Source organism: Palaemon carinicauda, chromosome 35, assembly GCF_036898095.1.
Source record: "Palaemon carinicauda isolate YSFRI2023 chromosome 35, ASM3689809v2, whole genome shotgun sequence".
Taxonomy (NCBI): Eukaryota; Metazoa; Arthropoda; class Malacostraca; order Decapoda; family Palaemonidae; genus Palaemon; species Palaemon carinicauda.
The window spans coordinates 72,345,194-72,367,485 of NC_090759.1; the positions used below are offsets into that span (position 1 = coordinate 72,345,194).

The following is a 22,292-nucleotide window of genomic DNA, read 5'->3' on the forward strand; positions in this document are numbered from 1 at the left end:
TTAGGCAAAGTTGGTTATTATTTTTTTAATAACTACGTTTTCCTTCCTACAGGCTCAAGACAGAACAGAACACTGTCTTGTGTTATTAGTAGAATTTGCCCAGTCTATGGCATCAGTCCTCGATGCCATAAACAAAGAAAGTTTCCAGAACTTCAAACTGCGAGTTGGTAAGTTTATACATAAATAAACATTTTTAATTTTAATTGTTAAATTTTATGAGTTTTGAGGCTTCACTGGTAAATAACTTATATATCTTGTAGGTTGTATTATTTCTATAAATCTACCTTCATGTTCATATTGCTTCTCTCTCAAAGTATGCTTATAATGACATTTACCCCTAAACCTTCCCCCCCCCCCCAAACGCTTAAGTCTCTGGAAAAGTATCAAGACAATCTAGCAGCTAATGCCTATAGACATGGTGTGGGTAGGCCATGAGTTCAGGTCTTTTGTCTTTGTGTCTTTCTTGCAGTAGCATGTCAACTTTACTCTGTTAAATTCTCCAGATTATAAGTGTTATTTTGGTTATTATTGATTGTAAGGGATGTCTTCTTTGGATTTGATAGTAATCACTACTAGATTCTTCAAGGGAATTTTTCTGGGCGTTCATGTTTCCCATTTTCTTAGTGTCATGGGCTGGGGACATTAAAGTGATTTAGATAACCATTATAAAGAATGCAAAGGCCTTGCTGTTCCTTTCCCGGGAAAATATTTTAAGATGCCTGCTGACCAATTATAAGTTCCAAACGTAAAAGAAATCACTTTTGGTTTAAAGGTATATTTGGAGAAGACAAGGTTAGTTGTTTATAGATTGGGTACTGACAACAATGCCACTAGGCATTAACAAGTCTAGTTTTGATATTGATGAGTTTCAGCTCTTGTTATCTTTAGCTTCTTTTGTGCATTCTTAGAAGGCTTATGTGTCTTCGGGGCAAAGGCGTTAGTATAATCTAACTCTTTTAAGTTTTGCCTGGTGATTTAAGGACACCTCTTAACATGAGTTCTGATGGTGCACAGCACATAACAGTCAAGATCCTCTCTTAAAGCCTCAAATTATTTTCTTACTTCAGTTCCTTTTACTCAAATACCCTTGCATTTCTAAAATTTAATTTGCTCTATTGGACCGCCAGATCTCGCAGCAGAAGACTGAGCTAGTAGCATGGATCCTAATATCCCTCTGCTGGCTTACGTAAGGTCTCATAAGCATTCACTTATTTCATATATTAATGGCTCATAATAATGTATGATCATCTTGGGGCAAATTAACTGAATGCTTGTTTCAAGTTTCAGATGACTATAACTTTTGTGTTATATCCCTTCACTCGAAGTAGGCAATCACGATAAATCTTTTTATAGCTATATTATTGACAAAATGTATAATTCCCACCTTGATAGTTTCCATGGAAATGAGGATTCCAGACCCATCTCGTTTCACAGGATGAGTGGAGGGTGAACTCTAGATCTATTCCATCTCAGGGGAATGGACAATACAAGCATCAATTCTTCATATCAATTGCCTGAAACTTGAAAGAGTTATAAGGTCCTTCAAAATCAGGAACCAATGGTCATTATAAACTGCATAGCAGAATTTTCAGACAATACCACAGCAATAGCCTCTATCCAAAAACACGGGGGAAGAAAGTCAGAATCCCCATACCAGATAGCAGAGATGCTATTGATTTGGTCAAATTTGAGGAAAATAATTCTTCTGTCAATGTTCATACTATAAAAATCAAGCATCTTAGCAGATCAGTTTAGCCAAAAAAAAAAAAATTCTTAACGAATGGTTACTACATTCGTCAGTATGTCGAGAGATTTGGAATTTTTAGGGGTGACCATACATGGGATGTTTGCTATACCTTTAAATAAAAAGTTAGAGGTGTTTGGTTTATCAGTTCTGGATCCTTTAGCATGGAAGGTAGATGCTATGTTTCAGGACAGGTCAAATTTAGACATATGCTTTTCTACCATTCGCCATGGTTAGACATATGGTAAACAAGTTCAGGGTATCGTTGAACAGCAGAATGACAATGGTGGCTCCATTTTTTTTTTTTTTTTCTGAATCGTTTGCTGTCCAAAAATACAATATCCTTTTTTGTTAAAAGTTTGGCCACATGGTCTCTCAAGGAGTTTGATCCAAGTCAGATAACTTGAATGTAAGATCTTTTGAAGTTCATGGTATTTGAAGTGCAGCTGTATCTCTCAATGTTCGCGAGAATATTTATTTGGAAAGTTTTAGCAGTAGCTCAGTGGTGTACCAAGTCTGTAATCGCCAAGTATTACCTCAAAAGAAACCTGGTTTGCTTATCAAGATTGCTGTGTTGTAGTTGCTACAGTAGCAGCTAGTGATGAATCAAATAAAAGTTGGTTTGTTTTATTCATTGAATAATTTTTTATACAAATTAAATTTTCCATTTGGATACAGTGTTGAGTAAACTATACAAAAAAAGTTATTAGATTATAAAGGCATACGTAGGAACATAATCTAAATTGAATCTTACCTTTTTTTATAGAGACAGTGTTTATGAATTACTTTGTAGCCATATGGTACTGTAGTACCATGATATTTTTCGTCTCATACATTTTAATTATCACTTGAAGGATCTTGTGTATAAAAATCAAATGTCTTTTGTGACGAGAAGTCTTTGTCCAAAGCCACACATCAGGACTCCACCTTTTTATTCGTCTGCATATCCATATCTCACTTTTGAGCTGCCATGAAATGCTAGAATGTAAGTCGGCCTTATCCCTAATTTTATAAATATAACATCTTATGAACTCCTCTATCCTATGCATCTAAAAAATTTATATGATACAGAGTACGATGCTACATAATGTGCTCAATATCCTAATATATCAACTCCATCCTATCCCTTAGTGTATGTAGTACATCATTTTAGGAATATGTAATTTTTAAATATTAAACTTAGCCGGTGAATATATAATAGCTGACGTCTCCGACGGCTCGACAGATTCCAAAAACTCGCGAGCGATCGCCATGAAGGTTGCGGGTGTGCCCACCAGCGCCGACTATCGGCCAGATACCGCATATACTTGTAAACAGCTCCAGTTCTTCTCTGTCGGTTCCATCGACAAGTTGATTCCACTCGCTTTATGACCTCAAGTTTTCTACCGAATTGGTGAAGTACTTGGTTTTGGTTTTATTGCTTTCGCCGTGTTGGATTATTCAATACTATCTTCAAAAGAAATGCTTTTGAAAGGAGAGGAAAAGTGTTTTGCCCTTGCTTTTTTATCTCTGGTTTTTCCATAGAGTAAAGATGGCCGACCCTTCCCTCAGTGTACGGAAGTGTGTTTAAGGCTTTTAGTATTTATTTTATCACGTTATAAATTATTGTTGATATTTATAGATTTTCCTCTATATATTTTATATCTCACCCGCCTTTATTAGGCCTCTTCGTTTAGCTTTCCATTTATACTAAACATCAAGATAAATTTTATGTTTTGTTTATATGCGGCCGTTACCTATTCCTTGTAGGCGGTCCTAACTTGGAAAACGAAGTTAAACAACGTTGAGCCCATTCAACTTTTATTTTTGTTAAGTTTAAATCAATTGCTCTGTAAGAGTTATGAAATGAATATTTTTTTTAGAAAATATTTTAAGAAATATATTCTTTGAATAGTCTTCGTGCTGTTTTTTTTCAAAGATGAACTAACGTTTGGTTTATTTATGCTACGCAGTTTGCGCTCTATCGTTACGATAGAGAAAGAGAGAATCACGGTTTCACTTTGCAGAAAGAGTAAATCGATTTTGACGTTTTGTTCATTCTTCTTTCAAACTGAAGTGTTTTAGATACTAATTTAAAGGAACTTGTTAATTTTCAATTTCTTAGTCCTTTCAGTTTTTTCCTTTGGTCAAATAACCTGTTTATTGACGAAGGGTGAGTGGGCAATTCTCTTGTGTGTGACAAGAGAGAGAGAGAGAGAGAGACTGAGAGAGAGAGAGAAAGAGAGAACGATCCGATCTTTATTCTCGTCCCAAGTCTCTGTACAAGGAGTTTGGGAGCGAGTAACGTTGTTCTCGATTCAGTTTTTTTTACTCTCGTCCCAAGTCTCTGTACGGGGAGAAAGGATAAAACGTTTTTAGTTTTTATTCTCGTCCCAAGGCACTGTACGGTGAGAGATTGAAAACGTAGTCTTTAGTGAACTAGTGTTTAGTCTCCTCCCCAGTCACTGATCCTTTTTAACTTTATATATTTCCGTTTTATTCGATATATATGTTTACTGATTTTTGCATCTGTGTTTCATTTTGTACTAATGTGCTTACATTATACGACTCATTTCGCAATTATAACCTTTTGATGTAAGGGAGAATTGCGTGCTTCAGGTAGAAATCAGTTTTTATTCATGCCTAATGTGAAATTATTGAAAAATACAATATCAGTGAAGTAAGTGCAAAAAACAGAAAATCGTAGTGATAAGTGCGCAAAGTGTATTTAGTGTTGCGACCGAGGGTTCGTCTGTTCGTGCTTGTCGCTCCCCTAGTCCGAGACCTCTTTCAGGCTCCCCTGCACCAGGGAGAAGTAATGTCGTAGGACTTAAGGGGACGAGAGGCTTTAACCAACGTACAGACGTTCCCTCTTTGGTATCGGACGTTTCTCGTCAAGATCGCCCTTACCATAAGACGGGTGAGACTGTGTTCTCCTCGTCATCCGAAGACTTTTCGCAAAAGAAACCTTGGCGCAAGGTTTCTAGACCCTTGAAGCGAAAGTCAGTCCCTTCAGGACAGGTCCAGCGTCCTGGCTGTGGCCATTGGGACAGCTCTGACCCTTTGCAGTCATCGGAAGACTGTTTCGCCGATTAAACGTAAGCGTAACACGGGCTCCGAGAGTCTCAGTAAAGGCAATGTTTTGCCGACACAGACGTTACCATCATCTCGGCCCGTCCCGACTCCCGTTGATCCTAAATGGGTTGTCCTGCAGGATATGCAGACTAAGCTTGCCTCCCTTATGGAGGAGTATACCGTTGAGCAGGTTCACGATGATCCTCGCCGTTACGCTGATCGAGACTCTGGCCGTCAGCCGCCCAAACGAGCTTTTACTCGACTTTTGACGTTATGAAACGTGATGTCGGTAGTTTGTCACGTCAGTCACGTGACTTGGATCCTCACTCGCTGCAGTCCCGTGTTGACTTTCAGCCGCTGCCGCAGCCTCGTGTTGACGTTCAGCCGCTGCCGCAGTCTCGTGTTGACGTTCAGGACGTTCGCCAACCAGCTCAGTTGCCTTGTTTTGACGTTGAGCGTCAAGCACCGCAGTCAAGGGTTGTTTTGACTGCTCAGTCTAGGCAGTCAAGGCAGTCAAGACTTGACATCGAGCGTCCATCAACTCCTGTTGTTGTTGCTGGTCAGTCCTTTCAGCAGCGACATGATGTCGCTTCCTTGACTGCTACTGCTGCTCCTTTGCGTGTGGACTTTGCCTGTCAAGCATTGCCACCGCGGCAGGTCTCTCCTTTTCATGAGACTCGGCAATTGTCGGACGAGGTTCCTTCAGATGAGGAAGTTGCTGATCCCCCTCCTACTGATATTCCTTTGGGGACTTTGTCAGACGGAGAGGAGCCTAAAGCTGCTCAGCCCTCTATGGACTTTAAAAAAATCATGCTGATTTTTAAGGATCTTTGTCCGGACCATTTTGTAACTGCTGCTCCTCGTACGCCTTCGTCAGAGTTTACACTAGGCCTAGCTACTTCGAAGCCGTTGTTTTCTAAGCTAGTGCTCTCTCGCTCTTCTAAGAGAGCTTTACGTTTGCTAGGCGACTGGTTGATCACCAGGAGGAGTTTGGGGGAGACAGCCTTTGCTTTCCCTCCTTTTAAACTGGCTTATAGAGCGAGCGTCTGGTATGACACGGGAGAAGTTCTCGGCTTGGGAGTTCCTGCCTCTGCCCAGGGAGACTTCTCAAGCCTCATAGACTCTCCCCGTCGCCTGGCCATGAGACGCTCCAAGATTTTATGGTCGGCTTCAGAGCTAGAACATCTCCTGTTAGGAGTTTTTCGAGCGTTTGAAGTTTTGCTGTACAATTATGTCATGCATGAACAAGGCTATCAGGGATGGCTCCAATGATCTGACAGCCACGTTCTCTGCAGGAACAAGGCTATCAGGGATGGCTCCAATGATCTGGCAGCCACGTTCACTGCAGGAGTACTTAAGATGTAAGTGCGCTCAATGTGTTCATTGTCAAGACAAACTTCATGATGAAGACTACCAAATCTGTCTTGGCAGCAGTAAGGGAAGGCGACTGGATGGTCTCTCTCGACCTTCAGGATGCATACTTCCACATCCCGATTCATCCAAACTTTCAACAACATCTGAGGTTTGTGGACGGGAAAGTAATGTACCAATGTCAAGCACTGTACTTCGACCTCATTCCTGCTCCTCTTGTTTTTACAAGGCCCTTGCAAAATGTAGCAAGCTTTCTACATTTTTTGAGGATTCAGAGCCTCCCTTTATTTTTACGACTGGCTAATCAGGGCGTCGTCATTATATCGCTGTCTGGAGAGCCTCTAATGGACATTAGACCTAACCAAGGAACTAGGTCTCATAGTGAACGTAGAGAAGTCGTAACTTACAGTACCCCATCCCAGACTATTCTTTATTTGGGAATGGAGATAGTGTCTGATTTTTCGGGCCTTTTCGTCTCCCGCAAGAATGGAACAAGCTCTGTTAAAAGTCCTTCACTTGCAAGAGAAAAACAGTTGCTCTGTAAGAGTTTGAACTAGCCTCGTGGGAACTCTTTCATCGCTGGAGTAGTTTATCTCTCTGGGGAGACTCAACCTATGCCCTCTCCGATTTCACCTAAACCATTGGAACAAGGAGAAGGGCTTAGAGAGTATCTCTTTCCCAATCTCCAACTCAGTCTAGACATGTCTGACTTGGTGGGACAGCAACATCAGACTCCGAGAAGGTCTTTCTCTTGCGATCAAGAACCCAAACCATGTGTTGTTTTCAGATGCATCGGATTTGGGTTAGGGAGCTCCACTGGACAGTCTGGAATGCTCGGGTCTTTGATCCACGGATCAGAAGGAACTCCATTTAAGGCAAGTAACATCTCTCCTTTGGCGAGATTTGTGCAAGGAAAATGAATGTCTTGGCGGACGGCCTCAGCAGAAGAGGACAAGTCATCTCCATGGAGTGGACGTTGCATAATACTGTGTGCGAGAAGCTATGGATGACATGGGGTCAACCCACCATAGATCTTTTTGCGACTTCTCTGACAAAGAGGCTCTCGACTTACTGCTTTCCAGTTCCAGATCCAGAGGCAGCCCACATAGACGCTTTCCTGCTGGACTGGTCTCACCTGGACGTTTATGCCTTTCCACCTTTCAAGATCCTAAACAAGGTGCTGCAGAAGTTCACCTCTCACGAAGGGACCAGGTTGACATTGGTTGCTCCACTCTGGCCCGCGAGAGAGTGGTTCACAGAGGTACTTCAATGGCTGGTAGACGTTCCAAGGAGTCTACCTTTAAGGATGGATCTCTTACGGCAGCCCCACGTAAGGAGTCTTCATCAAAGCCTCCCCACGCTTCGTCTGACTGCCTTCAGACTATCGAAAGACTCTCAAGAGCTCGAGGATTTTCGAAAGAGGCAGCCAGAGCGATTGCGAGAGCTAGGAGAGCATCTACCATCAAGGTCTACCAGTCGAAGTGGGAAGTCTTTAGAGACTGGTGCAAGTCATCATCCATTTCCTCTTCCAGTACCTCTGTAGCCCAAATTGCAGACTTTCTCCTGCATCTGAGAAATGTTCGCTCCCTCTCTGCTCCCACTATTAAAGGCTACAGGAGCATGTTGGCTTCTGTGTTCAGACATAGAGGCTTAGATCTGTCCAATAATCAAGATCTCCAAGATCTCCTTAAGTCCTTCGAGACCTCTAAGGAGCGTCGTATGGCAACTCCTGGATGGAACTTAGACGTGGTCCTAAGGTTCCTAATGTCCGACAGGTTTGAGCCATTACATTCAGCCTCCCTGAAGGATCTCACCCTCAAGACGCTTTTCTTAGTGTGCTTGGCTTCGGCTAAAAGGGTCAGTGAGATCCATGCCTTTAGTAAAAACATCAGCTTTTCTACAGATAAAGCCACATGTTAGCTTCAGCTTGGTTTCTTGGCCAAAAATGAACTGCCTTCTTGTCCTTGGCCTAAATCTTTTGATATACCTTGCCTATCAGAGATCGTAGGCAACGAGCTTGAAAGAGTACTGTGCCCAGTTAGAGCTCTTAAGTTTTATTTAGCTCGTACCAGATCCTTACGAGGTGGATCTGAGGCGTTATGGTGCTCAGTTAAGAAGCCCTCATTGCCTATGTCTAAAAATGCTTTATCGTATTTTATTAGATTTTTAATCCGAGAGGCTCATTCTCACTTAAGTGAAAAAGATCGTTGCTTGCTTAAGGTCAAGACGCACGAAGTAAGAGCGATAGCAACTTCCGTGGCCTTTAAGCAAAACAGATCTCTGCGAAGTATTATGGACGCGACCTTTTGGAGGAGCAAGTCGGTGTTCGCTTCATTTTACTTAAAAGACGTCCAGACTCTTTATGAGGACTGCTACACACTGGGTCCATTCGTTGCAGCGAGTGCAGTAGTGGGTGAGGGTTCTACCACTACATTCCCTTAATTCCAATATCCTTTTAATCTTCTCTTGAAATGTTTTTAATCTTGTTTTGGGTTGTACGGAAGGCTGAGAAGCCTTTCGCATCCTTTTTGATTTGGCGGGTGGTCAAATGTCGTTTCTTGAGAGCGCCCAGATTAAGGGTTTTGATGAGGTCCTGTTGTATGGGTGGTCGCCCTGGATACAACAGCTCCTGGGAGTCTTTCAGCATCCTGAGAGGATGGCTGGGCTTCGTGAGGAAAGCGGACTAATAAGGCAGAGTAATCGTCAGAGTCAGCTTCCTTACCAGGTACCTATATTTATTTGGGTTTTGTTATGATATAACTGTCAAAAACTCTAAGCATATACGCCTTTATTGTATTAATACTGGTCTCTACCCACCACCATGGGTGTGAATCAGCTATTATATATTCACCGGCTAAGTTTAATATTTAAAAATGATATTTTGATTATAAAATAAATTTTTGAATATACTTACCCGGTGAATATATAAATTAAAGGCCCTCCCTTCCTCCCCGATAGAGACCTAGGGAACTGAGAAGAACTGGAGCTGTTTACAAGTATATGCGGTATCTGGCCGATAGTCGGCGCTGGTGGGCACACCCGCAACCTTCATGGCGATCGCTCGCGAGTTTTTGGAATCTGTTGAGCCGTCGGAGACGTCAGCTATTATATATTCACCGGGTAAGTATATTCAAAAATTTATTTTATAATCAAAATATCATATTTACAGATTATTGTTTAAATTATAGTATAGCATATAAAGAATACTTAATCTTAGCACAATTTAACAATGTATAATACATAATTGTACATAGTTCAAGGTTTTCAAGTTTTCATTAAATAATAATAGGCTATATAAGGTAATGGTACTGAAACATCACCATAGATGCTTTAGGCTTTATTAAGTATAGATACTATACAACAACATTGGTATTTTCTCTAGGAATATAAAATCTACATTACTTACTTCAAATCTGTACTATATAAGCAACAAGTTGTTTTTGACTTCATAAGCCTTTTATGAAATGATTCTGACCATTAGTTTCTTTCATAGATTGGGTGGTTGGGACAAAAAATAAATATTAAAAATGTTTATTAATTTTAGGACTCTCGCATGGCCCTGTTATTGCTGGTGTAGTCGGTGCACAGAAACCTCAGTATGATATCTGGGGAAACACTGTTAACGTGGCCAGCAGAATGGATTCCACAGGACTCATGGGAAGTATACAGGTAGGTTCACCCCTATTCAACAACAAAGTAGAATCAGTATACCGTAAAGTCACATACTTTTTAATTGATTTGTATTTTTCAAATAAAGTTATTTTTTAATTAATTTGTATTTTCCTAACTATAAAAATTACTTTCGCGAAGGCTGGAATGGCCTTTAAAATTTAATAAGGTAGTTAACTACCGATAGGGGTCAGAGAAGATCAGCCCACCTGTTTGTCAGCTAGACACTCAAAGATCTAAGGTTTGTATAGTTAGAAAAACTACAAATTAAAAGATTGCAATTTGTTCTTTAATAGGAGACTTTGTTAAAGGAAGGGGAGTCACTATAAACCAAAAACTGTCTGGTTTAACTTTCCCTGGAAATGTCAGAGCACTAGCCTTACATAGGAGAAGACTACTGCCAACTTCATAATGGTCTGAGCATGGAGATGTCAATGGTATTAGGTTAGGTGGTGTTTAAAATATCAAAGCCATTATTAATTTGTCCGAAAGTGTTAACGAGGATCCTCCATATTCCTAAATATAAGAGCCCTTCCCCAAGTTGGATGTTTCAACACTTTTGCTAGGGGATGTAGGCAAGTAATGGTCTCAAAGCCATAAAAATAATGTTCTTGGTTATCTTCCTCTATATCCTTCCAGCATTGTATTGAGCTCAGGTATGAAGCACAGTCTCCTCTTTAGGATAACTTTGTAGAGCCATCACAGGACATAAATCAGCCAATCTGAAGTTTTCTGGACATATCAGAGAAGTACTTGAACTCAGGAACGACTGAATGAGACCTTTCATCCATAAAGACCATGCAGTCAGAGCTTGTCTGATACTCATCTCGAAGAGTCATTAAGAGACTTTAAAACACAAAGCCACATCCCAATCCAGGCCCTGAGGTTCCAGAGATGAGCAAGGCTGCTCGAAGCTCTTACTTGGCATAGAAAAGTCCCAAAAGGAGCTGGGGTATGTTTTTCTGTTAGAAACTGGTCATTAGCCTTTCCCCAATGTGACCCGAGTTCTTGACATAGAGAGACGAGGAAGTCCTCGAGGCACATGAGAAACTACAATCTGAGAAGTATCCATCCTATAAAATCAATTGCAGAAAAGGTCTACTTCTTAGAAGTCAGTTGCAGATTCATCATAGGTCCCTATACAGGGTAGTCCTTTGCAAAAGCCTTCCAAGAGGTGTGTGCCAAGGAGTATTTTTCTCATGAGCTCAACAGACTGTGCTCATAGATTGGGATCACACTTGTCTTATGGTCATCTAGGAGCCTCCAGGGTCATCCTGATACCTGGTGTGATCAACACTAGGTTGATCAGGTGACATTATGGTTGAAGAAGGGTTTAAGGCTAAGGTGTACCGGTGGTCCCCAGATATTGGAAAGCATCCTCAAATGCTGTCCAAGGGTTTGGAATGAGGAGCAGAGCACAGAGTTTCATGGTTAGCCATGTGGCAAACAGGTCGATCTTTAGTGATCTACACGAAGCCAGAAGCCTTTCCACCATGCAGGGCTGTATAAACTGCCTCTGCCAACTGACTGTGACTGGTAGAACATTCTTCTTCCAGGAATGAACCTCATCTACAGCGCTCCAGTACTGGCCACTGCGCTTATTCAATTGGTCGACATGCAGGTGCTTCCTGTGACAACACACTTGTGGATTTATTCCTCATGTGTGTACTTCAACCCTCTTTAGATGCAGCTGCAAAAAGCAGCATATGAGGAGATGGAGAGTTGAGTGGAACTCCATCGTTGAGGTTCCGTCGTTCAGCCACCCTGTAAAGTTCACCAATACCTCCTGTTTCACTGGAACAGGATGGGAAGGGAAATAGCTTGCTACTGACCAAGGATACTCCAGATACCACTAAAGCAATCGCTGGTGGAGACACCTGCGAGGTACTAGTCTCTGCATCAGTGAAAGATGTCCCAGAAAACATTGTCAATGTCGAGCCAGGAGTTTCTTACTTGCGCAGGAATGAAAGCACCACCTTATTGACCCTAGTGATGTGACTGTCTGATGGAAAGACTCTCTGCTGCCATGTCTATAATCATGTCCAGGTACTTCATCCTATGTTGGGTGTGAGACTTTACTTTTCCTAATTGACCATGATCCCCATATCATAACCAAAGGAAAGCAGTCTGTCTCGATCCTGAACAACTGCCTCCTGAAGGAGGCCAGGATCAGCCTGTCCTTGAAATATCCCCAGAGGCGTACCCCATTTGATTGAGCCCTAGCTGAGGCCACAATGTTACCACTGGGGGTCTTTGAATGGGTACACTACTCCCTTTAGGATGAAAGATAGGTACTTTCTGCAAAACCATAGAAAGGGGTCTGAAAATGCGAGTTCTTCAGGCCCACTGAAAACATGAATTGGCCCACTGAAAACATGAATTTTTCCTCTCTGATGGCAGCCCGTACAGTGCTCGCAGTCTCTATGCTGAACTGAACTGAACATGATAGCAAAACTTTTTCTGAGGAAAGAGGTAGAAGACTGGTCTCCAGTCTCAGTCAACTTCTCCAATAGGAAGAGTTGACAAGAAAACTGGAGAACCCTATTGAACAAACTCTGTATTCTCCTCAAATGCTTTACCCATGACACTAAAGCCATTGCTTTCGGCTATTTCAAAAGAACGTGCTACAACTGAAGGAGGGTACTGCCAGTTCATCATCACCTTCTTTCTTGACTCTACTGCCTTTCCTGAACTGGCCAGATTAAGGGCAAAATGGTGGATCATAGTCCACACCTTTCTTGAAGCAACTGAAGGTACAGATCATGATTTGGATCCCCTTGGAGCTTTTCCAAAGGCAATATCGAAGTAGTGGTAGAGACCACCGGTCTCATTTTAGTTGCCTTTTCGGGACCTGGGCCCTTAAAGATAACTGCACGATGGATAAGCAAGTCATGAGAAGCCGCCTTCCAATCTTCATTGTTGCCTCTACGTCCCTGTGCAGAGAGAGGGTTGTAGCCTTCAGCATCTAGGTGCAGCTCAAAGCCAATGCCCCCTGTTGTCCAACATGTATTGAGAAGTGGGTTACTCTGTACTTTGTGAATGTTCCCAGATTTACTACTGTATACGTGTATTGTATATCTTGAGTAGTAGTGAAATAAAGTTTAACTGCCTTGAAACACTGGTCAATCCAGGAAGCTACCTAGAGACTGGCCATGGAAGAAGATTCCATGGCAGCCGATTAAATAGCTGAGAAGAGAGATTCTTCTTCCTGGAATGAATGACATTGACCTCCAGTTTTGAGTGGGATATCCTACATTATTAACAATTTTTGAAATGGTAGCATAATGAAGCATGAATTATTATGGCAAGGTTTATTTCAATTCACTATACAACTACATGCTTTAATGGGCCTATAAAACAAGTATGAAGGTAAATGTGGATAGCATCTTATAAGCAGTAGGTAGAGAGAAGTGAAAAAGACTGATTTATTCAGTATAAAAAATATATCAAGGTATGGTCTGATTTTGAAACTTTGTATTTAGTACTAAATGACAAGTTTCAAGATAATTTGTATTTCTTCCTAACTTTACAAACCCGAGTCCTTTATTATAGGAGATTGATAACACTGAAGGCTGAAATATGGCAGTTAAAACTTTAAACAAGGTGTAACAACCGGCATGTTAGTGACCTACTGGTAGGGGGCAGGCATATGGGAAAAAAGACTCAACAGTGATACACACTTGAATGTTGAAAGCAAAATCGAGACCACCTGGCTAGTTTCCGACACTGTACCCCAAAAGAGGGGGAAAAAATTGATAAAAGGTCAGTCAATCTCCCCTTTTCATTCCAGACTTACTGGTAACGTTAGCCAATGATCTACGGATACTAATCTCATTAGGGAGTCAAGGCAGCTAAACCACCTATCGAGCAACCACAGGTCCAAGGGTGAAGGTATCCATGAACTTGCGAGTCACATCCTGCAGGTAAATGGGTAGTGAAGGTGGTCTGTCACTTCAAGACCCCTGCCCTAAGAACCTGCACCACAGAGAACTTCTTAAAAGCTAGGTAAGCAGCAACTTCTCTAACGCCATCACAATCGAGGCCTTCCTTTAGCGTAAGATTCCAAGGAACGGAAAGTTACTTTTCGGAGTCAGGAGGAAAAGGCATTCTTGGAAATTTTGTTCTGTTATTTTTGCGGTGATGAACAAATTGTGCAGGTGATAGTATGCTTCAGGTAGCACCCTAACAGAAAACTGTAGTAGTTGATCAGGGTCCTTGGTTACCCCACAGACTTGTAATCTGAAAAGATAAAAAGTTCATATCTGCCGTCGACAGGTTCCGAGTCTTAATTACAAAATCAGGGGCAAACTCCCTCCACCCCCTTGAATGGGGGATGTCAAACGAAAGCCCATTTAGCTTACCGCACGTGCTTGTCAGAAGAGAAGGCTAGAAGTAACACAGTCTTTAGGGTGGTTCCTATCGGAATTGTCTCTCAACTGTTCAAAGGGAGACTTCTTCAAGTAGGCTAGAAACTTGACCATATTCCAAGTAGGAGGGCTAACTTCGACTGGAGGGCAGGACTGCTCAAAGCTTTGTATATGCAATGAAATTTCCTCCATAGAAGAAATGTGTACCCCAGTAAGTCTAAGGACTTGGCTACCCAAGTGGTATCCTTTGGCATAGAAACCGAGTAGAGTTTCTCCTTATGGAGATATTACAAGAAATAGGCAATTACCTGAAGAGGCCTGGACCGGAGAGATATTCCTCCCACGACACCAACCACAGAAGATGGCCCACTTAGGCAGATAGACCACTGTCGAGGACTTTCACTGAAGATCCAGGAGCCATTTGCAATGTGGCATATTGGAGCTATCAAGGTCACCAGAAGGGTGCGTATCTCTCTCGCCCTGTTGATTACTTTCCTTATTAGGCAACATAGAGGAATGGGATATGCATCTAGTCCATCCCATAGGTCTTAAAATGTATCCTCGACTGCGGCTGATGGGTCTGGCATCAGAGAGCATTAAACAAATATTCTTCCAAAGGACATCGCCCTCTTGAAGGACTAGATCCTGGATATCTGGAGTTCGAGATGCAGCTTGGATTGCCGTGTGAGACGGAAGACCTGTCGTTGAGTCCCTTGTGGGTCGAATTAGGCACCTTTCCAGACCGCTTTTGCATTTTTAGGTCGCCTTCTCTGGGTGCCTGCCGAGAACAGTAACAGGGGAACAGAAGGCCTGTCATAAGGATCCAGAATCTTGATGGGCCTGGGCTTTGATTCATTGTGTTTTTCCATGCTCAGAGAGAGCAAGCCTCTGTGATATTTTGTTCTGATATCCCCTCAAGGCATAGCCATTTGGAAGAACCAATTTTCCTGGATGTGTCTGGAGATGATTAAGGCGTAACTGATTGCTCATGGACAGAAGAGAGGGTCTTGCAGCCTCTCGCAGGGCGAGCACCAACGATGTCCGCATACGGGATCGAAATGCCCTACCTTCAGTGATCTCCTTGCACATGGACCCTCTCCCAGGAACAAGATGTCCTACCTTCAGTGATATCCTTGCAGCGTGAGCCTGTGCATCCTCCAGAGAAGCTGGTCCTGGATGAACCTTACCTCTAGTTGGTGATTCTCCTCTTACCAGAGAAGAAGTGATGACTTCCAACAAATGGCGAGGCAAGGGAGAATGGCTCTTAGCCTTTGTTGACTATCTGTCTCAGAAGTGAGGAGCTCCAGAGTGCCATGAAGTGTGTTTTGACACGGAGGACACAAAAACTGGATGCCGAAGGAGAAGCGCGATTGTCCTGTTAAAGGGATCTTTAGTTCAAGCATAGGGGCGAAGTCTGATCGGAGGGTGATGAAGAATCATATCGTAACAAATGAGAGCACAAAGAAGTGTGATGGCGAGACACGGTTGGAGTGCGAAGACGATGAATGGTTGAAATCCAGAGACGACTGTCTGCGATGACTGCTGTGAGGAATTTTGCAATCCCTCAACCACGGAGGACATCTCTTGGGATGACCTAAAGAGCTTGCGCAAAGGCGCAGGGCGTTTGGCTAATGATCTCCGAGTTGGCGATGATGAGGTATACATCCTCTATAAGGAGAAAGCTCCTTGCGCAAAGGGCGAGGGAAAGCCTCAACTGGAAGGCATATAGACTCTGAATGGCTGTCAGCAGAAGCAGGACTAATAAGAGCAGAAGGTCTTGAAGGTAAAGGTCTAGCCAAAGAGTCAGCAAGAGAAGGTTTACACTAAGTACGGAAGGAAGGACCAGGATCTCCCTCCGAAGAGGAGAGATCCAGCCTGCAACGAGACACTACCCGACGGGAAGGTTCTGAGAAGCTACAGGATTCCCTTGAAATGAGTGGCAATTGAAGTGATCCTCTGGCAGGAAAGAGACCCAGCTTGGACATAACCTCAAGGAGAGTCCTGCAGAGGGACCAGCGTAGGCGTCGGCCATAGAAGGGGAAGCCCAGTGAGGAGGAGACACCACTGTAACATCGGGTTGAGGACATTTCTCCCCAAGGCACTCTTAAAGCCAATCTTCCAATGGTGAGGAAGGCCATAGGAAGCAAAGGATGTTAGCACTCAGAAGAGAAGGGGTAGTGGTTAAATCCCCAGATGAGGAGGGGCTATCGTCCGCAGGAGACCATTAGGGAAGTGTATATGAGGGGAAGAGTTCCGGGAAGAAGCCGGCCGGGATTTCTTGGACTTCGAGGAAGGTAAAGAATCCCTTTTGGCCTAATTCCTCCTGCTGAACAGTACCCACTGGGAGGATGGCCACTCCTTACATGGAAAGGCTTCCGAGTACAATTGTCCTTTGCATGCCCAGAACAACCTATCAGAATTGACTCCTCGCTGCTCATAGACTTGTGACACACCTGGACATGACCGCAGGATGACACACAAACAAGCAAAGGTGGAAAGAGAAAGAAAAGTTAATTTTCGAAGTCAAAGCAAAAGCAGAAACTGTCAAAAAATATTCCAGACAGATGAACAAGTTCCTGCTCTAATGCCTGAAATCCTAGTGAGGTTACAGTGAGCTACAGGGGTGGGGTGATTGCCTGTGTATCTGTAGTTGAATGAATTCTAATGTCACGGTCTGCTTCTCTTAGTTGTGGCTGCCAGTATTATTACTATAACACTCACAGGGATTAATGGCCTGGTTAAACTATGTAATATAACCCGTAGGATTGGAATTGCAGTTATTTTTACAATAACTACTCACATCAACAAGAGTTATGGTAACTGCAGAAGGAACAGATTATTGGATGAGTGAAGACCCCTTGGGTGCTCGCTCAAAGCTTTCATCCCCATATGGGTGGTGGTGCATTGGAGGCCTAGCCTGCACCTGCTTTAGGCCTCTACTTCTGTTCTTCCTGTTCTTTCTTTTTATCTATCAGAACTAAAACATATTAATGTAATAGGCAGATATTCTCACATTTGTGCCATGGTACTGAATGGCCTCCCCTTGCCTGTATATTTAGGGATGTCAGTGTAGGCCATATCCTCTAGCCAAAGTTAACCAATCCCTGATCAGTTACTTGCATCTCTCTTATGTTATGCAGTCGTGGATGTGAAAGTCTAGTTCAGAAGTGTTGTCCGTGAAGTCATAGTTCAGTGGTGTTGTCCGTGAACAGTCACCTTATTGTAACCTTGAACATGATACCACAGAATCCTGTAGTAAATAGGTATCGCTTGTTTCACCAAACAATTAGTACGGAAGCTGCAACCAAAAGTTGTTCCTGCCCCCTCAAGTAAGTATGCTCCAGCTAGAAAACAGAGCACAGTATACATTCTCAAGCAAGCTAAACAGTAGAATGGGTAGCAAACTTCCCTAATCCCCAGTATGTGAACAGTACCAGGCACCACCAATTGCACGAGAGAGGAAGCTCCCACATGTGGATAGCCACCAACTGTGCCTTGCCTTCCCTTCTTGGCACTGAAGTACCAAGAGACGTAAAAGGAATCGGGGTGGACCTCCTACAGCCTGAAATGAAGGATGAAGGGGAGTGATGACTATACCCTTCCTGCATGGACCAGGGAATTAAAACTGGTGTGCAAGTAGTAATTTTCACACTGGGCCCATGCTATGGTAGACAAACCCTGGAGGTACTGGTTACCAGAAGAGCTTCGTCACCCTCTCTTAAAGGGAACAGGCTATAGCTCCGCTCAAAGTCTAGAAAAACTTCGTATGGGAGGCCTTCTTGCGGGACTTGCTCCTCCTCCTCCCTAGTCAAGTGCTGTTTGCTTCGTTACTCTAAGTCAAATAATTCCATAATGATTTATTTAGGAATGTTAAAGATGAAATAAAAATAGAAGCACCTGAAGAACAGAACAGCAGGTTGGTAGAGGAGCGAGTCTGCTTCTTCACCCCCTTGTCAGTGTAAGTCCTCTCCATGACTAACTCTAGAAGCGACAAGGTCTGATAATTATAGAAGGACGGTACTCTCAAGAAAGAAGTTGCAAGAGCTTCCCCACCCAGAACCACAACAATGATGTAATATGCACAGGGGAAGCACTAGGTACACTTACTAGAGGAACTACACTGACAGAGGCACTGCAAGTATCACTGTCAAGGGGGGGGGGAGGCAAAGGCAGAGCCTCCTAAATTCCACTCATTGGAAGTTGTACAGTACCTGCAATGTCCAAAGGGGGTCATAGGCTCATTAGACATAAATCTTCTGTAGATACTGACCAAGCAAATCAACAGGTGGTGTCATGGAGCCTCACAGGTGTGAATGCTTCACTAGGGGATAGAAAATCTCAGGGCAAATCAAACAATGCTCTGAGCTAAGGTCTTGATCACCTGCTTCCTAACCTTTATGCGAGTGCGAGAATCACGCTAGTCATTTCTTGCTCGAGGTTTTCGCCAAGCTCGAGCCGATGCTAGCGAGTGAAAGTCTTGTAGCGTTGCACTACGATCTTGCGGTTTGAGAAGCATATAGGAAAAAGTGTTTACAAAACCACCCAGCTGACATCATCGTAGCACCCAGAAATTTTCTAACTGTTGTAGTAATATGTATTCTTGGAATACTACGTGAATTGAAAAATTCTACAACTATCACAGGATGATCAACGCAAACTTTTATTCTCTCTCGAGGTTTGTGCTTGTTGGACTCCAGATTACCAAGCAAGAGCACGTCCTATTTGCAGCAGCCATTGTGTTTGTTTACATCCAAGGTCATGCATGCGGTTTGTGCTCGCTGCTCCCTGTCTAGTCGGGAAGCCAATATCTCAAGCAACAAATTCTCGTTTTCCTTTTTGGGTAGCAACGGCTCGCTGCTGGCGAAAAATAAAGCCTAGTGCGAGTCCAGCTTTACTCTCCAAGAACAGAGTGTAAAGAAGAAAACCCAGAATAATTTTGATAGGGAGAAAGAAAAGAACCAAAAAGGTTCTTCAGTATAAAAAGAGAGTAACCCACTCAGAATACAGGCAAATGCTTTTGGCCTAATTCTACCAACTTCTAAAAGCACTTAGATTGGAAAGGAGGCCAAGGCTTACACTCAAGATAATGGAAATTCTGCTCGCAACCATGGCAAAGGTAGTGAGAATCAAAGAACACATCTGACATATATCGGCCACATGCCTTACCCTTTTTTACCAGGATAATTTCTCATGACAGAAGCCTTACATTCTCATCCAATGGATAAAGAATAAAACCTAATCCCCAAAAAAATCTAAGTATGGAGCCAAAGATCCAACATTAAATTGTAAAGGGAAGTTAAAGACCAGGAGAAACAACCATTCGTTGTGCAACCAATGACAAAAGTGGCTCAACTCTCATTCAAGTCAGGTGGTGACTGAATCTTCCTTATCCACCCTTTCATTCTCACCACCTTGCTAATTCAGTGACCATTACAGCTTTATGAAGACAGTATTCTTAATTAACAAGCTGTGTGTTTATATTTGAATAGAAACAATTAAAATTTCTTATTTACAATACCTTACAGTATTCATGCATATTTTAAAATGTCTGTTTATTTCACTTATCAAGAACAAAAACCCTACTGAGCAAAAGTGTTAACAAAAGCTACCTGAAATTTTTATGTTTGTCTGAAATTATATATATATAAAAAAAAGTAAAATTGTTGATATGCAAACCAGCAATTTTTAACAATTTGTGCACATTGACATACAACCTTTTATTATGGAAAATAAAGACTATTTTTACCTTTTGCATACCTGACACATCAATAATCATCATTAAAAATAAACATCAATTCTAATTTACTTACAGGTAACAGAAGAAACAGCAGCTATTTTGCAAAGTGCAGGTCTTCCATGTGAATGTAGAGGACCAAGGCACATCAAAGGAAAAGGAACTCTTGTCACTTACGTTTCAAAGCTTAATACAAAATCTAACGAAGGCGCATTTTCTTCATCAACCTCTCTGATGGCAAGTTACCGCAAACCTTCACTAGGGAACAGCTTTGAAGAAACAAGTTATGGAAAAATTTCAATTATTCCTCGTGAAAAAGTTTCAAACTGTTATGAGAATGTGATGGAAAGCTCTCCAAAATCCTCACCACAGGCTGATAATGATGTTAAAAAGGATAAAAATTGCAACTCTCCTCAGAAAGTTTGTGTAACTATGAAAGATATGCCTCCTACTTCCAAAACTTTGTTAACTGAAGTTGGTAATCTATACAGTGCTGCTTCAAGTAAAGCTGACATAGAATCAGACCAAGGCACTAATCTTATTAATCAGTCTGTAGACAGTAAACCACAAGCTATGGCAGACTTGAGAAGACAAAGTTTACCAGACAATTCAAATCCTGTTGAAGATAGCCAGAGTAGAGCACCACCTCAAGTCACTACAAATCCCTCCCAGAAAAAGTCTCGGTTAACAAGGAATGCAACTATTGATTCCTGTAGTAATGTAGATTCGACGATTACTTCATTGAACCACCCTTCTGTTGGCGCTGATTCTAGTAAACCTTCGTGTCATTCAGGTGGTGTCGAGTCAAGTGATATCTCAAATAAAGCCAAAGGACCTTTACATAAGTTATCCCATACCAGTTCTATCAAAACTTATGAAATGAATCATGAGAATGGGGAATTACCTCATAAAAAACCCATTGGTGTAACAAACTTTAGTCAAGAAACTAACGAATCAAAGTCTGACAGTGTTATCAAATCGTATGTGCTTTTAGATACTAGAGAATTCAGTGATTCAGGCTGTAATTTGATTGAGGAATCGTCCACAAGTTCTGAATGCACAAACAGTCATGTCTCAATTGAAAATGAGAAAACAAACATTTATAATAATGTTGACAGTGCATTAGGTGTAAATTCAGTGTCTGAAAATAAAAAAATAGAATTTTTATCATCCCAAAAGGAACATAGTGAGCTTAGAACTCCAAGTATAGTTGAGGTTAAGGATAAGTACTCTGTATTTTCCCCTAATGGGAGATCGCCCTTAGCGAGGTTGTCAAGAGTTAGATCTGTTGACGCTTACTCTACATCTGAACATCCCAAGAAGAAAGAAGATCACAGGAGAATATCAATGATAAATTATGTAAATGGAGCTGAAAGTGCAATCACTGTAACAGATGATATAACAGATTCTATTGCTCAGCTTAAGACTGACAAAAATCAAGAACAGCCTTTTACGAATTCTATTGTGGGGATGAAATCAAATGCATTCACCAACAGTGGTCTTATTGGTAAAAAGAACCAAGTCTTTGTTTGATTAGCATGAAGTGATTTTGCGAATCGAGTGATATTTTGTGTACGTGCAGACACCCCGATGATAAATACGTTATGCGCCCCGTGGATACGAGAGAGCAGGGTCATGCTCAGACAAGCTTCACTGCCAACAGAGTTGTGGCCATACTTGCTTTTAAGTGAATGGGGCTAGCAACGAAAAATATACTTCCCATTTCTGTATACTAGTATTCATTAATGAATGTATGCATCATACTAATGGCATTCTGCATGTTATTAAATTGTCATAATTCTATGTAAAATCCTTTATTAAGGTTGTTTTATTCACTGGTAACATATTAACATATCAAGTTCTCTTGTTATCTCCAAAAATAAAATGGAATCTCATGACTAATTGTTTTATGCAAAATGCACTACACTTTGTTACTAAGAATCATTACCTTCAATGATAATAAAACACTTACATGTCTCCCAGTGCATTTTTTGAGAGCATAAAGATGTCTACAAAATGTGAAAAAGAGTGGTCCAGTAAAGTGTGCCCCATCAGTAGTAGTTGAGTGCACATTTTGAAAAAAAAATAAAAGAATTACGTTTAGAAATGTATTTTTGAAGAATTATATTTTGGCATATGTAATTTTATACTGTTTCATCAATTCATTAAAGTAACATTTTTGAAACATTTCATCCTTAAATATTGTGTAGCTTTTTAACAGGAGTTTAGAAACTATGAATAGATCAGATAAGTTTGTGTACTGTATAGTTAAGGTTATTAATTTTGAGAAAATATTCTTTACATTTATGTATTGATTTTAGTTTTATATATTCTTTATTATGAATGGCATTTA

General features: G+C 41.6%; 1 protein-coding gene across 1 annotated transcript in view; it reads left to right on the forward strand.

Moving 5' to 3' along the window:
- The window catches only part of LOC137627870 (adenylate cyclase type 7-like), an 85,132-nt gene extending 63,295 nt beyond the window's left edge, over nucleotides 1-21,837 (forward strand). The window contains exons 11-13 of the mRNA XM_068359304.1: nucleotides 53-167; nucleotides 9,714-9,838; nucleotides 20,018-21,837. Of these exons, the coding sequence (XP_068215405.1) occupies nucleotides 53-167; nucleotides 9,714-9,838; nucleotides 20,018-21,472 (1,695 nt within the window). The 3' untranslated portion in view covers nucleotides 21,473-21,837. The remainder of the gene's footprint in view (nucleotides 1-52; nucleotides 168-9,713; nucleotides 9,839-20,017) is intronic.
- The last annotated feature ends 455 nt before the right edge of the window (nucleotides 21,838-22,292 follow it).